This window comes from Leptodactylus fuscus, chromosome 2 (assembly GCF_031893055.1).
Source record: "Leptodactylus fuscus isolate aLepFus1 chromosome 2, aLepFus1.hap2, whole genome shotgun sequence".
In the NCBI taxonomy this organism is placed as follows: Eukaryota; Metazoa; Chordata; class Amphibia; order Anura; family Leptodactylidae; genus Leptodactylus; species Leptodactylus fuscus.
In genome coordinates, this window is record NC_134266.1 from 88,773,264 (window position 1) to 88,791,209 (window position 17,946).

Here is a 17,946-nt window from a genome sequence, read left to right on the forward strand (position 1 = left end):
AGCTCTTACAGTGCTCTCAGGGCACACAATAAAGGTGCCAAACATGGAAAAATGCTTCATTATTCCCATTCCTAGCGTCTCCTTCTGTAAGGAGGATGGTAGAGTCATCAGTGTAAAATAAGGATTAAGTTCACATTCAGTTCAGCTGCCAAACTGTTCAGCATTAAATTATTATATAAGGCTTGGACAAGAGTAAAACTCTTAGGGTTAGGGATGGGTAAGTACACATACAGGTGCCTAATAAATATTTAAAAATAGTCATTTTGGTCACCTATTGAATTGTGGGATAAGAAAGTTTAGCACCTAACAAAACTCATCTATTGCAACATACTGTAGAATTACATCATGTTAATATGATATCTCAAAGACAAACAACATCTTGATGCTGTTAAATCAGCTTGTCTGTAGGAGTCATATTACCTGGAAAAGAGTTTTATCCAGTGATACAAGGTCCCTTCAGTGGCCATTTTTATAAAAGTATGCACCCTTTTCCTCTATTCATACTCTGTGGGAGCACCTGAGAGAGCCTAAAACAATACTCAGCTATCTCAGGTGCTCCCAAAGAGAATGAATTGGCAAGGCTCATGTTCGGCCTGCTTCTCCATCAGAACAAGAGAATCAGGGTCCTGTTTTTGGCTAGTGAGTTGCCAGCGGTCTGACCCTTACTGATCATAGGGTTATTACCTATCCTATCTATAAGGGATATCTTCATTACTTGGTACAACTTTTTTAAAGTGTCTAATGGAGTCAGCAAGTTTGCACAGGCTCCCACAAATTCCAAAATAATTTATTATATGCTTAGAATCAGTATATTACACAGGACCAGTTCCTAAATAGGACTAATAAAGCAGTCATGGTACTGTACATGGTCCCCTGGTGACCTACACATATCCTTATTCAAGATGTCCCCATCGTTCTTCTTCCCAAGCATGGCTTTGTCATTCTTGGTTCCCAATATGGTATCCCTTTAAATCTTAGTCCTCAGTGTGGCTCCCCTTTAATTTCTGGATCTTAACATCTCCTCCTGCTATTCCTTGACCCTAATATGGCTCATCTCCCCCTATCATAAGATCTCTTTAGGAAGATTGGTATCTATGTGCTATGCACGATATTCATTCACCCATACACTTGAATAAATAGGACCTGCTCCATGTTTTGACGCTCTTTTCTCTTTTGGCCTGGACGCATATACTATGCACAATTGTGGACCCATAAATTGCAGATAATATTCTATGGTTGTTTCCATGGGGCAGGGGTAGGGAACCTTCGGCTCTTCAGCTGCTGTGAAACTACAACTCTAACATGCTCCATTCACTTCCATGGGAGTTCCAGGAACAGCAGAGCAAGTATGCATGCTGAGAGTTGTAGTTTTGCACCAGATGGAGTGCCGAAGGTTCCCTACCCCTGCCATGGGGTCTTAGGACATGTTGGGAGCAGTGGTAACACTAGGGCACACAGGGCAAATAGGCTACAGATGACCCAGACAAACTTGCACATTATTATGGGCTCATTTAGTGTTTGGTATAATGTACTGGCAAGCTGAAATAAAATTCAGAATGGAGTGGTTTTGGAAAAACACAATTGCGCCATTTTCCTACTGGGTTTGTTTCTATGGCTCTTACCTTTTGTTAAAAATGAGAAATCATCCAATCACTGTATGGGATAAATATATTATTTTTAAGGGAACACCTAATTTATGCTGAAGTGGTTCTCTAGTTTCAGAGCAATAATAAGAGACAAATGTTGTTTGTATAAATGAAAAGTTCTACAGTTTTCCAGTATACTTTGTGTATCAGTTTCTCATGGTTTTCTAGATTTCTGCTTGCTGTCATTCATTCTGCTTACTTCCAGTGGATAAGAAATCAGTCCCTGGTCATGTGATATACAGTCCGTGGTCATATGATGAGTACACAGGTGCACAGCTGTCCATCACATCACCATGGACTGTGTATCACATGACCGTAGTCTGATTTTTATCCACTAGAAATAATCAGAATGAATGACATCAAGCAGAGATCTAGAAAACCATGAGGAATTGATTCACATAGTGGGAATTCATAAATTCTTCCACACCAGTTTTCTGTCGGAGAGAGATATTATAGTGCACATTTAGTGTGCAAGGCCTTTTCTTGCGCCAAACATGTGCCAAAAGCCCTCGTCCACTATTATCTGGCCACATTGTGCAAATGTTGGGTGGAGCATGGCAGACCCATTAGGAGACTTGAATTCTTGTGGGTCTGATCACCCAAAGGATATACCGCAATACTGTTTACTTCTATTACACAATACCTATGACCTTTTCCCTACCACCCTAGCAACACTATAACATGATAGTATTTCATGTGCTGTTAAGGGGTTATAGACTATCTGGTTAAGCTGCTTTGACTCGTCAGTCTATGATCAATGATGTTGTTCAGTGATTGTGAGCCTAAATCAGAGGTGGAGAAGTGGAGTATAATGGAAAGGTTTGGAAACACACTGTTTTGTGTTTTTAACTCACTCCTGGTTTTGGCACTGAATAACTGACTGTGTGATAGCAGCCTATAGGGTAGAACTGATTTCACTAATTTCCAACTCATGGGCAAGTCAAGGAATCATTCGGAATATGCCTAATAATAAAAAGAATTATTATAACCTGTCAATTTCCCTCTGAATCTCTGCTCTTTTACTGCTAAGAAGTCAAGGAGGCGGTCCTATCAATGACCGATAATATCCCCTATATGACTGTGAATAAAGAGAGAGCTGTCAATCACGGATAGGACCGCCTTCTTAGCATAGAAAGAATATTAGTTGATGCTGTCCTAACTTTGTATATGACAAGCTTGCCAAGGAAGAATAGCTTTTTGGAGCCCCTCTTGCATCCTGGGGTACATGCTGTGTCAGTTTCTACTCTCTTCCTTCAGTTCTGCAGCTTTTTCCCAATATTTCTCCTCCTAATACTGGATAGACACAATACACACAATATAATGAATATCAAAATAAATATTACAAAAAGATCATTTCAATATTGAACTACAAGCTTAAATGAGCTTAAACATTCTGTGTGGCTACAGTATAATAGTGAAATAAAAAAAATAATAATAAAGTGCTTTCAGAGAGACGCAGCAAATCCAATACGATTATTGCGGCGATCGAATTCAGTATAATACTGTCCTATGAATGTAGCTCCCAAAATCCAAAGAGGTCCTGTTGGGGGAGGGATATCCAGGCCAGAGAATGCAGCATAGCAGACTTCTTCTCCAAAATGTAGTTGCTGTAACAGAGAAAAGATAGAGAGTAGATGTAGAGAACCTTCTTTACTGCTACATTGCTGTTTAATTCATTGATTTAGTCACTTATTATACTTCATTTAACATTAACACCATCTTTGTTGTTGCCGTATAGAAGGTGCCAGTCTAGTGCAGGAACAACTTACTGCAGCCTTTATTCGCTCAGTATAATGCTGCTGCAATGCAAGGACATGCTGTATATGTAGCCCTTATAGCTGCTATAGGGACCCATAGGGAGGGAGACCAGCTCACATTTTCCCAGGGCTCTGCAGCATTGAAAGCAACAGGACTGTGGAGTCAGATTGGGACTAGTTTTGGAATTGGAAACAAGTTACCAACTTTAACTCTGGTTTCAAAATAAAATTATGAATATGACTTAATATTTTATAATCATTTAGATGCATATTAATTAGTTGCATCTTTACTTTCATAGGAAGTCAATATGCTTTTTAATGAAATTGAGGAGCTTTGCCGCTTCGGTCTTGCTATGGCTGTCAGCCATTTTTGTAGGAGCTGGAGTCTGGTGTGGAAAAATAGAGGAGTCGGCGGTTGGCCTGCCAACTCCACAGGCCCGGTAGGCAGGGGAGGAGGAAATCAGGTCACCAACCAACTCTCTCCCATGCAAAGAATAGGTAGTAAATAGAGATGAGCGAGTAGTATTCGAAACGGCAGTTTCGAATAGCACGCACCCATAGGAATGAATGGATGCAGCTGGCACGCAAGTGGTCAAGTGGCAGGACGCCGGCCCCGTCTGCGTGCCGGCCAGCTCCATTCATTCCTATGGGTGCGTGCTATTCGAAACTGCCGTTTTGAATACTACTCGCTCATCTCTAGTAGAGATGAGCGAACACTAAAATGTTCGAGGTTCGAAATTCGATTCGAACAGCCGCTCAATGTTCGTGTGTTCGAATGGGTTTCGAACCCCATTATAGTCTATGGGGAACAGATACTCGTTAAGGGGGAAACCCAAATCCGTGTCTGGAGGGTCACCAAGTCCACTATGACACCCCAGGAAATGATGCCAACACCTCTGGAATGACACTGGGACAGCAGGGGAAGCATGTCTGGGGGCATCTAACACACCAAAGACCCTCTATTACCCCAACATCACTGCCTAACAACTACACACTTTCCACATTCAAAAAAACCTCTATTAAAGTGGGAAAATACCTGGAAACCTTCTTTACTCCCCAAATGGATGGACACAAACCCCAATTTAAGCTCAACAAACAGTAACAACCACCCCTTTAAATCACGTTCCCCATGACAACCACAAATGGAATAGGCAATGGGAATTCCAAAAGCCCTCACCCTTAACTGTCATTTTGAGTGTGTGTGTGTGTGTGTGTGTGTGTGATGTGGTAAGACCTTCCAAAATTCACTTTTCTAGCCCTTAACATGAGCCCTTCCAAACAAAGTTACATGACCTTAAGCTGAGCTACCAGCAGAGATTGAGGCCCTTGGCATGAGTAGAGCCTTGCACCAGCAGTGTTTTTGGCACTTAGGGTGAGTTGAGCCTTGTACCAGCGTGTGTCCCTTAACATCAGGCAGGCCCTAAGTTCTGCGCTTTGCACAAAAGTTCCACATTAACTAGGCTGAATGGTACAAAGATTAGTAGGCCCGAGAACCAGGAACAGGTCTTGCAATGGCTGTCGGATAACGCTTAAAGCACATTGTCCACCAGCCAGGCAGCCTCTACCTCCTCTTACCCAACAGTCTTGTCCTCCTTCCACCCAAAATTCCCAATCTTCCCAGAACAATAACCCCAACTGTCCCTGCTCCCCAGAGCTGTTCTCCCTTCCTTTGACTGTACCGCAACCTGCCCCTCCATTTCGCGATTCCACGGACCTAACAGACGAGTATCTGTGTCCAGATGCTCAAACACTAGAGTCTCCTCCATTCCATCTCCGGTCGATTTGGTGGCGGATGACCAGCAACCCACCCTCATCGACGACGATGAGACGCAGTTGCTGTCAGGGCAGCCAGTTGACATGCGCATTGTGCAGGAGGAGGAGGCGAGACAGGAGTTGGAAGAGGAGGTGGTGGACGACGAGGACACCGACCCCACCTGGACAAGGCAGATGTCAAGCTGGGAAAGTAGTGTGGATGTTGAGGCAGGTGCAGCACCAAAAAGGGTAGCTAGAGGCAGAGACATGTCCAGAGGCAGAGGTCAGCTGCTTTGCCGAAGCCAGGCCAGACCCGGAATGTCCGAAGATGTTCCCTTTTGTACCCAGCCCAGAAAAACTCCCCCATCGAGGGCACGTTTCTTGAAGGTGTAGAGTTTTTTCAAGGAATGCGCCGAGGACAGATATAGTGTCGTCTACACAATTTGCCTCTCGAAATCGAGTAGGGGCCCTGAGAAGAGCAACCTGTCCACCACTTCAATGCACCGTCATTTGGAATCCAAGCAATGGAATGAGTGGCAGGCAGCAACGGCAGGACAAACGTCGCCCGCCGTTCATGCCACTGCCTCTGCTCACAGTGCTGGCGATGCACTCCAGAGGACGAGCCAGGACATCACTTCATCTGCCTCCGCCACTTTGTTGACTTCTCCCTCATCCTCCCCTGTTTCTGTCTTATCTCCTTCTCCTGCACCATCAAAGGCACCATCAGGTGCTTCTTTACAACAACCCACCATCTCTCAGACATTGGAGCGCCGGCAGAAATACACCGCTAACCACCCACCCACGCAAGCCTAGAACGCCAACATCGCTAAACTGCTGGCCCAGGAGAGGTTGGCGTTCCGGCTTGTTGAAACTCCCGCCTTCCCGGACCTGATGGCAACTGTGGCACCTCACTATGCCGTCCCTAGCCGTCTCAACTTCTCCCGGTGTGGCGTCCCCGCCTTGCACCAGCACGTGTCACTCAACATCAGGTGGGCCCTTAGTTCCGCACTTTGCTGCAAGGTCCACTTGACCACCGACACTTGGACAAGCGCCTGTGGTCAGGGATGCTGCAGTGCTTATCTTTAATGACAGGCAGGGTGAATGTGGTGGAGTCTGTTCCCCGGGTGCAAACTGGGGTGGCCTATCTCCTCTCCCAGGCCAAAATTCATGGCAGGAGTAGACTGAAACCCTACGACGCTGCAACCTCCACCACAGCTACTAGCGGCAAACGCTAAAACACTGGTGTGGGGAGACGTCAGCAGGCGGTGCTGAAGCTCATCAGCTTGGGGGACAGACAGCACAGTGCCTCCGAGGTCAGGGATGCCATCCTGGCTGAGATGGCATTTTTTTTTCCCTGCTACACCTGGGGCCTGGCATTTTTACGCCTGTGATAATGGCTGGAACCTGGTAGCGGCTCTGGAGCTTGCCAGCCTCCAACACGTTCCATGTTTGGCCCACGTCTAACCTAGTGGTGCAAAGTTTTTTAAAAACATACCCAAATGTACCGAAGCTACTGTTGAAAATGCGGCGCTTGTGCGCCCACTTTTGCAAGTGCACAGGAGTCGCTGCTAGCCTAAAAACACTCTAGCAAGGCCTACATCTGTCCAAACACAGGCTGTTGTCCGTCATTCACACACGCTGAAACCCTACAATACCATATCTTGAGCAGGGTGTGTGAGCTGCACAGACCTTTGATGGAGTTCCATCTACAAAACCCAAGGGTTCCTCAAAGTCAGCAACCAAAGTTTCTGCACCATGAGTTTCCAGGGGTGGCAGAGTTATGGCTAGGGGAAGAGGCATGGATAGGGATGATGTCTAGGGGCAAAAGCAGTGTGGATGTGGAGGCAAGCTAAGCAGGAAAAACTGGGGGTACAAGCTAAGGCATGGACTGGGGTGATGTCTAGGGGCAAAAGCAGTGTGGATGTGGAGGCAAGCAAAGCAGGGAAAATGGTGGCTAGAGACAAAGGGATGTCCATAGGCAGCAAGGGCAAAGATGCAAAACTCTCCCGTTTCAAGAATTTTCCTGACTTGTTTCCCCACAAAACATTCCTGGGAGGAGGGCTGAAACACCACCCTCCTCCTCCTCCGCTGTTAGATTGACCCCAGCTACGAGCTGAAAACGCTGCAACACTGGTGTGGGGAGACGTCAGCAGGCTGGGCTGAAGCTCATCAGCTTGGGAGACGGACAGCACACTGCCTCTGAGGTCAGGGATGCCATCCTGGATGAGATGGCAATTTGTTTATCCCCGCTGCCCCTGGGGCCAGGTTTTTTAGCTTGTTGGAGGGCTCTGGAGCTTGCCAGCCTCCAACACGTTCCATGCCTGGCCCACATGTTCAATGTAGTGGTGCAATGATTTTTAAAAACATACCCCAAATTAGCTGAGCTAAGGGTGAAAGTGCGGCACTTGGACACCCACTTTCCCAAGTCTACAGTACCTGGAGCTAGCCGCAGTACACTCCAGCAAGGCCTACATCTGCCTGAAGCACCTACTGTTGTGCGAGGTCACCACACGCTCTAACCCTAGATACCGTATGTTCAGCAGGGTGTGTGAGCAGCAGAGACCTTTGATGGAGTACCAGCTACAAAACCCAAGGGTTCCTCAGAGTCAGCTCCCTCACTTTCTGCACCATGAGTTTCCATGGGTGGCAGACTTATGGCTAGAGGCACAGGCATGGATAGGGGTGATGTGTAGGGGCAAAAGCAGTGTGGATGTGGAGGCAAGCTAAGCAGCAAAAACTGGGGGTACAAGCAGCCGGTGACATCATCACTGACAAGCACAGCTGTCTGTCAGCTGACAGGCTGACTTTCACCAAAATGAACAGACAATGGATAGACTCATCATATACATGTCAGTTACATGACAAATTTAGTGCAATTTGCAAGTCCAAGATGGTTTGGAGATCTGCGGAGAGGAATCTCACCACCTCTTGCGGGTGCCATCATTTGGAAGGCAAGCCCTGGGCTCAGTGGGTGAGAGCAAGCGCAGGATAATCGTCGTTTGGCCTGGCGGCCACTGCCTCTTCCACTGTTGACAGGGCTGGCGCTGCAGTCCAGGCCAGGAGCCAGGACACCTCCACATCTGCCTCTGACACTTTGGGGAGTTCACCCTTATCCTCACCTTTTCCTGCCATTTCTCCTTTTGCCCGCGCCATCATGCGCCTCTTCCCAGCAACTACCCATCTCCCAAGCCTTTCATTTCATGCTAAAGTACAGCGCAACCCACCCACATGCCCAAGGCTTCAACGGCCTCATCTCAAGAAATCTGGCCCAGGAGATGTTGGAATCCCGGCTGGGGGACACTCTGCCCTTTTTGGGCAGAGTGTCTACTGCGCCACCGCACTGTGCCGTCCACACCAGCACTTTCCCCCAAACATGAGGCGGTCCCTAAATTCAGCGCTTAGCCCTAAAGTTCCATGTGACCAGTTACGAATGGACAAGTGCATGCGGACAGGGACGCTACCTTTCAATTTGGGCACAGTGGTTGAATGTAGTTGAGGCGTGGACCGGGTCGCAAAATGTGGTGGCCTGACTTGTCTCCCCACACAACATTCCTGGGAGGAGGGCTGAAACACCACCCTCCTCCGCTGTTAAATTGACCCCAGCTACGAGCTGGAAACGCTGCAACACTGGTGTGGGGAGACGTCAGCGGGCCGTGCTGAAGCTCATCAGCTTGGGGGCCAGACAGCACACTGCCTACAAAGTGAGTCATGCCATCCTCGATGAGACGGCAATGTGGTTTTTGCCACTGCACCTGGGCCCAGGCATGTTGTCATGTGTGATAATGGCCGTAACCTGGGATTGGCTCTGTAGCTTGGCAGCCTGCAACATATTCCATGCCTGGGCCACGTTTTTAACTCATTGCTGCTAATCTTTTGAAAAAGGTACCCCAATGTTCCTGAGCTACTGGTGAAAGTGTGGCGCTTGTGCGGATAGTTTTTAAAGTGTATAGTTGCCGCTGCTAGCCTCTATGCACTCCTACAATGCCTGTACGGAATGTGCGGAACAACGGCTGTTGTGCGACGTCTCCACACTGCTGGCACTAAACATATCATGTGTTGAGCAGAGTGTGTGAGCAGCACAGACCTTTGATGTAGTTCCAACTCCAAAACCCTCGGGTTCGTCAAAGTCAACTCCCTCAGTTGCTCAACCATGAGTGGCCATGGGTGGCAGACTTATGTGAAATCCCATCCCATCCATTGCACTGGACACGAAACATTAGCATGCGCTCAGCACAACTTCGGATATGGCAGATGCGTTAAGCAGGGTGCAGGGTACAACACAGACCAGGCCCGAGCACCAGGAACAGGTGTTAGAAATACTGCAGCATCTGCCATTTCCTTCCAATTTTGGGGTTTTGGACCCGCCACCGACTTGTCTGGACCTAAGTGGGGATCATGAGACACAGTTGCCATCAAGGCAAGCTGTGGTCATGTGCGGTTTGCAGTAAGGGGGCAGTGCGCAATTGGAAGAGGAGTTGGTGGATGACGAGGCCACCGACCCCACATGGACAGGGGTGATGTCTAGGGGCTAAAGCAGTGTAGATGTAGAGGGAAGCTAAATCAACAAAAAACCTGGGTAGAAGCAAAGGCATAAACTGGGGTGATGTTTAGGGGTGAAAGCAGAGTAGATGTGGAGGGAAGCTAAGCAGCAAAAACAGTGGGTAGAAGCAAAGGCATGCAAAACTCTACCCTGTTGGAAGACTTATTCCTAGGTCTGGAACACGTTAATGGCCCCCCTGGACAAATTACTGCCACTCAGGGGCCTAGTGTCACCAGGAGGGACAAGTATAGGCGCATGTTGTGGGAATACCTGGCCGACACCAGCTCTGTCCTCTCCGATCCCTCTGTGCTCTACTGCCTAAACTTATTTTCTCATCTTTTTTTCTGAACTGCACATCTCTTGCCTGCTTCCTTTGGGATCTTAGAAATGGTGGTCCACTTCCACAGATGGTAACTTCAATAGACAGTGTAACGGGAGTAGCTGAGGGATCGCTGTCTTAACCACTTTTTGGCACAAAATTAACTTCCAAAGCCAAATATGGTGCAAGTATATGATGCAAGGACACCTACACACCTATCTCTGACACATTGGGGAGTTCACCCTCATGCGCCCTTTTGGCCTGCACCATCATGCGCCTCTTCCCAGCCACTCCACATTTCCCAAGCTTTTCATTGCAGGCAGAAGTACAATACAACCCACCCCCATGCCCAAGCCTGTAACAGCCTCATCGATAAACTGCTGGCCCTGGAGATGTTGGTGTTTGTTTATGCTTCTGGAGACCCAGGCCTTCCGTCAGCAGATGGCAGCTGGGGCACCTCCCTATGCTGGGCCTAGCCGTTACTACTTCTCTTGGTGTGCTGTCTCTGCCTTGCGCCTGCATGTGTCCCATAACATCAGTCGGGCCCAGAGCTCTGCGCTTTGCTGCAAGGTCCACTTGACCACCGACACATGGACAAGCGCCTGTGGTCAGGGATGCTGCAGTGCTTATCTTTAATGACAGGCAGGGTGAATGTGGTGGAGTCTGTTCCCCGGGTGCAAACTGGGGTGGCCTATCTCCTCTCCCAGGCCAAAATTCATGGCAGGAGTAGACTGAAACCCTACGAAGCTGCAACCTCCACCCCAGCTACTAGCGGAAAACACTGTAACACTGGCATGGGGAGATGTCAGCAGGCCGTGCTGAAACTGATCAGCTTGGGGGACAGACAGCACAGTGCCTCCGAGGTCAGGGATGCCATCCTGGCTGAGATGGCATTTTTTTTTCCCTGCTACACCTGGGGCCTGGCATTTTTGCGCCTGTGATAATGGCTGGAACCTGGTAGCAGATCTGGAGCTTGCCAGACTCAAACACGGTCCACGCATGGCCCACGTTTTCCAACTTGTTGGTGCCATGTTTCTTTGAAACCTACACCATTGTGCCTGATATACAGGTCAAAGTGGGGCCATTTTCGTAAGTGAGAACTAGCCTCTGCTAGGCAGAAAACATTCAGAGCACACTCCTCTCATCTTCGCACCGTTGGCTGGCGGAGGAAGACGAGGGGGTTGGAGTGGCATCTGATGTCCCTATCCCACACGAGGCTAGAGGGTGCACTTCAGTGCATCCCATTGCTTCACCACAAATGGTGTGAAGGGGAGTGGAAAATGGAGGAAATGGAGAGTGACCCTTACAGTTGGGGCCAGCAAAGGCATGCCAAGTAACACACTGGCACACATGGCTGACTTCATCTTGGGTTGCTTTTCAACACATATTTCACATCATGAAGAACAAATAATACTGGATTTTTTCAAGCCTCGAACCCCGGTCTAGGTCTAATGTCTGTTCCTTTCTTATATTAGGGGAGAGGGAAAAAAAATTACTTCAGTGATACGTTTAGCGTACATAGACTGACTATTAATGTGTATCCCACTTAGTGTTGTTAGGGTTACACACCGTCACAACCTGGCTAAAGTTTCTATAGCTGTTAATAAAGTCAACATAACTTTACGGTATCCAAAAAGACAGCTGGTACCGACAGAGAGCAAGACAAATGTCACCCAAAGCTGTGAGCTCTGAACACCCACAGTGACTTTGGCGTCATCATCATTATAAGGGAGCGGGTGGTAATAAATAACTTGGCAGTGCCTAAAACCCAAAAAGCTTATACAACTATATTTACATTAAGATACACAAATGAAACTTTTCAGTAGCATGTCATGAGACAAGCTGATAAGCTCTTCCTTTGTGCAGTGCTATTTGAAAGTTAAACGCTGCCTTTATTTTAATTCTGGAGAAGGTGCAGACATTAGATTTAGAACATGTTGTCTTCATTGTCCAAATCCTCTATATAGGTAACGTGTTTTTCGGGACGAGCTGTCTGGGAACGAGCTGGTGCAGCACTGACAACCTGGGTGAATATGGCAAGAGCCTGAGATGTAGGGTGAATGAATCCCCAAATTATTTGTGGAATTCCCAGTGAGACAATGGCACTGTATACCAGTATTAAAAATTGTGGGTGCACATAACCCCCATATATTCTTTGAATTCCCAGTCAGACAATGGCACTGTATACCAGTAGTAAAAATTGTGGGTGCACATAACCCCCATATATTCTTTGAATTCCCAGTCAGACAATGGCACTGTATACCAGTAGTAAAAATTGTGGGTGCACGTAACCCCAATATATTCTTTGAATTCCCAGTCAGACAATGGCACTATATACCAGTAGTAAAAATTGTGGGTGCACATAACCCCAATATATTCTTTGAATTCCCAGTCAGACAATGGCACTGTATACCAGTATTAAAAATTGTGGGTGCACATAACCCCAATATATTCTTTGAATTCCCAGTCAGACAATGGCACTGTATACCAGTAGTAAAAATTGTGGGTGCACATAACCCCAATATATTCTTTGAATTCCCAGTGAGACAATGGCACTGTATACCAGTATTAAAAATTGTGGGTGCACATAACCCCCATATATTCTTTGAATTCCCAGTCAGACAATGGCACTGTATACCAGTAGTAAAAATTGTGGGTGCACATAACCCCAATATATTCTTTGAATTCCCAGTCAGACAATGGCACTATATACCAGTAGTAAAAATTGTGGGTGCACATAACCCCCATATATTCTTTGAATTCCCAGTCAGACAATGGCACTGTATACCAGTATTAAAAATTGTGGGTGCACATAACCCCCATATATTCTTTGAATTCCCAGTGAGACAATGGAACTGTATAGCAGTAGCAAAAATTGTGGGTGCACGTAACCCCCATATATTCTTTGAATTCCCAGTCAGACAATGGCACTGTATACCAGTAGTAAAAATTGTGGGTGCACATAACCCCAATATATTCTTTGAATTCCCAGTCAGACAATGGCACTGTATACCAGTATTAAAAATTGTGGGTGCACATAACCCCCATATATTCTTTGAATTCCCAGTCAGACAATGGCACTGTATACCAGTAGTAAAAATTGTGGGTGCACATAACCCCAATATATTCTTTGAATTCCCAGTGAGACAATGGCACTGTATACCAGTATTAAAAATTGTGGGTGCACATAACCCCCATATATTCTTTGAATTCCCAGTCAGACAATGGCACTGTATAGCAGTAGCAAAAATTGTGGGTGCACATAACCCCAATATATTCTTTGAATTCCCAGTCAGACAATGGCACTGTATAGCAGTAGCAATAATTGTGGGTGCACATAACCCCAATATATTCTTTGAATTCCCAGTCAGACAATGGCACTGTATACCAGTAGTAAAAATTGTGGGTGCACATAACCCCAATATATTCTTTGAATTCTCAGTGAGACAATGGCACTGTATACCAGTAGTAAAAATTGTGGGTGCACATAACCCCCATATATTCTTTGAATTCCCAGTCAGACAATGGCACTGTATACCAGTAGTAAAAATTGTGGGTGCACATAACCCCAATATATTCTTTGAATTCCCAGTCAGACAATGGCACTATATACCAGTAGTAAAAATTGTGGGTGCACATAACCCCCATATATTCTTTGAATTCCCAGTCAGACAATGGCACTGTATACCAGTATTAAAAATTGTGGGTGCACATAACCCCCATATATTCTTTGAATTCCCAGTGAGACAATGGAACTGTATAGCAGTAGCAAAAATTGTGGGTGCACGTAACCCCCATATATTCTTTGAATTCCCAGTCAGACAATGGCACTGTATACCAGTAGTAAAAATTGTGGGTGCACATAACCCCAATATATTCTTTGAATTCCCAGTGAGACAATGGCACTGTATAGCAGTAGCAAAAATTGTGGGTGCACGTCACCCCAATATATTCTTTGAATTCCCAGTCAGACAATGGCACTATATACCAGTAGCAAAAATTGTGGGTGTATATAGCCCCAATTCTATTGCTAGGGGACTTGCAGGGTATTTCTGAGGTGAAGGTGGGGGGGCACACCGTTGGAACGGGGATTTGGGGTGTATATATGGGGTATACGGGAATACACTGTCAGTGTGTTCCATTCAGGATCCTGGGAAAGCTGGGTTGCGGCGATTGAGCCCGTCAGTGCCACATTACACTGACAAGCTTCTCCCTGGAATTGAAGTTATATGTAAGCCCAATATATTCTTTGAATTCCCAGTGAGACAATGGCACCATATGGCAGTAGCAAAAATAGTGGGTGTATATAGCCCCAATCCTATTGCTAGGGGACTTGCAGGGTATTTCTGGGGTGAAGGTGGGGGGGCACACCGTTGGAACGGGTATCGGGGGTATATATCGGGTATACGGGAATACACTGACAGTGTATTCCATTCAGGATCCTGGGAAAGCTGGGTTGCGGCGATTGAGCCCGTCAGTGCCACGTTACACTGACAAGCTTCTCCCTGGAATTTAGCTCTTACAAGAGCTGTTGTGGTTGTCTTCTCCTTCCTATCTAGCCTGTCCCTGCCTACCCAGAATCTAACCCCTAGCTAACTGGACGGAAACCTCCGTCCTCGTTGAATTGCAAGCTCAGAATGACGCGAAGCTGGGCGGCGCTGTTCTTTTAAATTAGAGGTCACATGTTTTCGGCAGCCAATGGGTTTTGCCTACTTTTTTCAACGTCACCGGTGTCGTAGTTCCTGTCCCACCTACCCTGCGCTGTTATTGGAGCAAAAAAGGCGCCAGGGAAGGTGGGAGGGGAATCGAGTAATGGCGCACTTTACCACGCGGTGTTCGATTCGATTCGAACATGCCGAACAGCCTAATATCCGATCGAACATGAGTTCGATAGAACACTGTTCGCTCATCTCTAATCTCTAGTAGTAAATAGTATGAATAAATATTGGGCACCCTTGGTCCTGTGGTGCGTTGTATAGGTTGCCTGTAAGGCAATAATAATAATTAAATAGATTACTATTGCTGCCTGTAGGATATTTGTAGATTTTTCCCACTTGTAAAGGTAGTAATGATACTGATAATGTTAGTGCCATGTTTGATGTGTTACAAGTACATTTGGTATTACACTGCCAGAACCCCAAAACCCCAGCATAATTGTCAATCTCTCCTTACTCAAGGCAATGTGCAGCCATTAATCTTTCCCCTTTTATACCGCATACAAGTGTTGACCAATTGGGAGGAATTTTAAAGTGGTTTTTCTGTGACTGCTGTTCCCGATAATTGGACAATACAACAGGCCCTAAGTGATGGCTCTCATAGCAACCGCCATACTGTACCTGCATGCCCTCAAAACCACACCTAACCATAATGAGCCAAATTACCGTATGTTACAAGTAAAACTGGTATTACCTGTACCATTATTCGGCCATTAGGATGTTGACAGCTTTGTGAGCCATTACCCTTACTGTAGTTCATGTTTTAATGCTGCTAAGCAACTGTCCACCTGTAACATGTACGTGTAGCTCTGCTTTAGTGGTTCACTTGCTGTTATACGCTGCATTGTATGTCCTTATCTAATACAGTAAAAGAGCTGCTGCTGAATTTCAAGTTGTTCTGAACAGAAACTGAGCTCATATAAGGAAAATGAAGTCAAAATGGCTGCCTCTAGAGTTTACCTATTTAGGCTTGGTTACAGGCGTCTGCCTATACATTTGTAAACTTGTTTTTCCCTGATAATCCTGGATTTCATTCAACAAGGGAAATTCTGATGCAGAAAATATGATAGGGAACTTCTTTTCTGTTGTACACTCACTATCAAGTTGTCGCCCTATTAGACAAAGTGATTGAACAGGCAATTATTGGGAGCAAATGCTTGTTCCCAATAATCAGCCTTCCTAATGGTGTCACCAATCACCTGGGGAACAAGTGTTTGTAGTTTCAACGGGTGATCGCTTGCTTGATCATGGTAGCAAATTTTTACGCAGGTGCGGAAAAACTGTTTAAGGTTAAGGCTCCATGTAGCAGACCGCAGCAAAAAAGCACTGCGGGAAAAACCGCACCCGCAACGCATCACAGTTTTTCCCACATCACTTTCTGCTTCAGTTATACCAATAGGGAATAACTGGCCTGCTGCGATTTCCAAAACCACAACGGCTTTGCAAATCGCAGCTTGTCCACAGCGCATATTTTTTCATATGGTGTGGACGAGATTCACTAGTCTTCCATCCACCTTTCAGTGACTGTAAAATGCCACATTTTTTTCCATGGCCTTTATGTGGAGCTCCGGCCTTGAAGTAAAAATGTTTTCAAAAACAGACGTATTAATAGTTCATTTTGTTAATTAACACATTAGTTAAAGGGAACATCAATATTTGGTGTTACCACCCTTTGTCTCTACAGAGGCATCAATTCTTCTAGGTACACTTGCACATGGGACTGCATGCAGAGGGGTAAAGATTTTTACATGAGACTGCATATTGGGAAGTGACTAAAGGAAAAAAGTGAAGCTTTACAAGTGTACTGTGCGGGGATGTGGAAATTAGGGGGTATTCACATAGAGTTAAGTGCTGCTGATTCTGCCATGATAACTCACGGCAGAATGAGCGCTGATAAAAAGAATCCCATTGATTTCAATGTGTTCCGCGTGGAAAACGGAATCTATTGAAGTCAATGGGAGTCTTTATTCGCTGATTCTGCTGCGAGTTATCATGGCAGAATCAGCGCAACTTTACTCCGTGTGAATGCCCCCTTGGATTGGAGTATGTGTATAGGCAGGTGAAAGGTAGGGGAATTAGATGTATGGATGTGGTGTACAAGGGACACTACCTTCACACCTGTGATTGTGTTTCTCTTCTTTGGGTCCACTTGCGGACTTGAAAAACAGAAACCCAATCCACTTAAAAAACGGAAACCCTTTTGTCTGAATGTTTTTTTAAGCAGAATGGGGAGAGATGGAAGGGGGACATGAAACTGGGGGAAGATGAAGGGGCACTTAAACTGGAGGGACATTAAATTGGGGACAACTGGAGGGGGCATTAAACCGTGAAGGTAGCTGGATCTGTTTACCTCTACTTGCCCCCAGTTTAATGTCCCACTTCATCTGCCATTAATTTATTGTCCTCCTCCAACTACCCCCACTGCTAATGTCTCCCTCCAGCTGCCCAGTTTCATGTCCCCTCTAGTTTCCACCAGTTTAAACAGGGGCACCAGGAGAGGGACCTAATACTGTGGGGCAGTAGGAAGGGAACATTATAATGTGGGGACTTATAATGTACGGGTGACTGTAGGTAGATTATACACTGCGCGCGCCGCACATTTTGTCCCTCTTTCTGTTCTTCAAAAGTTGGGAGATATGCCTGTGGGAGGTTTAATGTTCCAAATCACCCTGACAGATTCCCTTTAATATACATTTCTCTTTAGTTCATTTACTTAATTTTGTTAATTGACAAAAAATAAGGTATTAACCCCTTCCCGCCGATGACACTTTTTGACTTCCTGATCAAGCTCAATTTTTCTAAACTGACATGTGTCACTTTATGTGGCAATAACTTTGGAACACTTTAACTTACCAAAGTGATTTTGAGATTGTTTTTTCTTAACACATTGTACTTCATGTTTGTGGTAAATTCTGATTGATATGTTTTGTGTTTAATTATGAAAAAATAGGAAATTTGGTGGAAATTTTGAAAAATATGCATTTTATAAAGTTTGAAATTATGTGCATTGCATACAGATAGTCAGACCGCCAAAATTATATCATAAATCTCATGTCCCAGATCTCTGCTTTATGTCGGCATAAAACTTTAGTCGCCCTTTTATTGTTTACGGACATTAGAAGGTTTACAAGTGAAACAACAATATTCAAAATGTTCAAGAAATTTCTAAAACCCATTTTTTAAGGGCCTAATCCAGTTATGAAGGGGTTTTGAAAGA

At 45.6% G+C, this 17,946-nt stretch overlaps 1 protein-coding gene across 1 annotated transcript in view; it reads right to left on the reverse strand.

Moving 5' to 3' along the window:
- Nucleotides 1–3,091: 3,091 nt before the first annotated feature.
- Nucleotides 3,092–17,946, reverse strand: part of REN (renin) — a 38,584-nt gene continuing 23,729 nt past the window's right edge. Inside the window, exon 8 of the mRNA XM_075264205.1 lies at nt 3,092–3,253. Coding sequence (XP_075120306.1) covers nt 3,092–3,253 — 162 coding nt within the window. The remainder of the gene's footprint in view (nt 3,254–17,946) is intronic.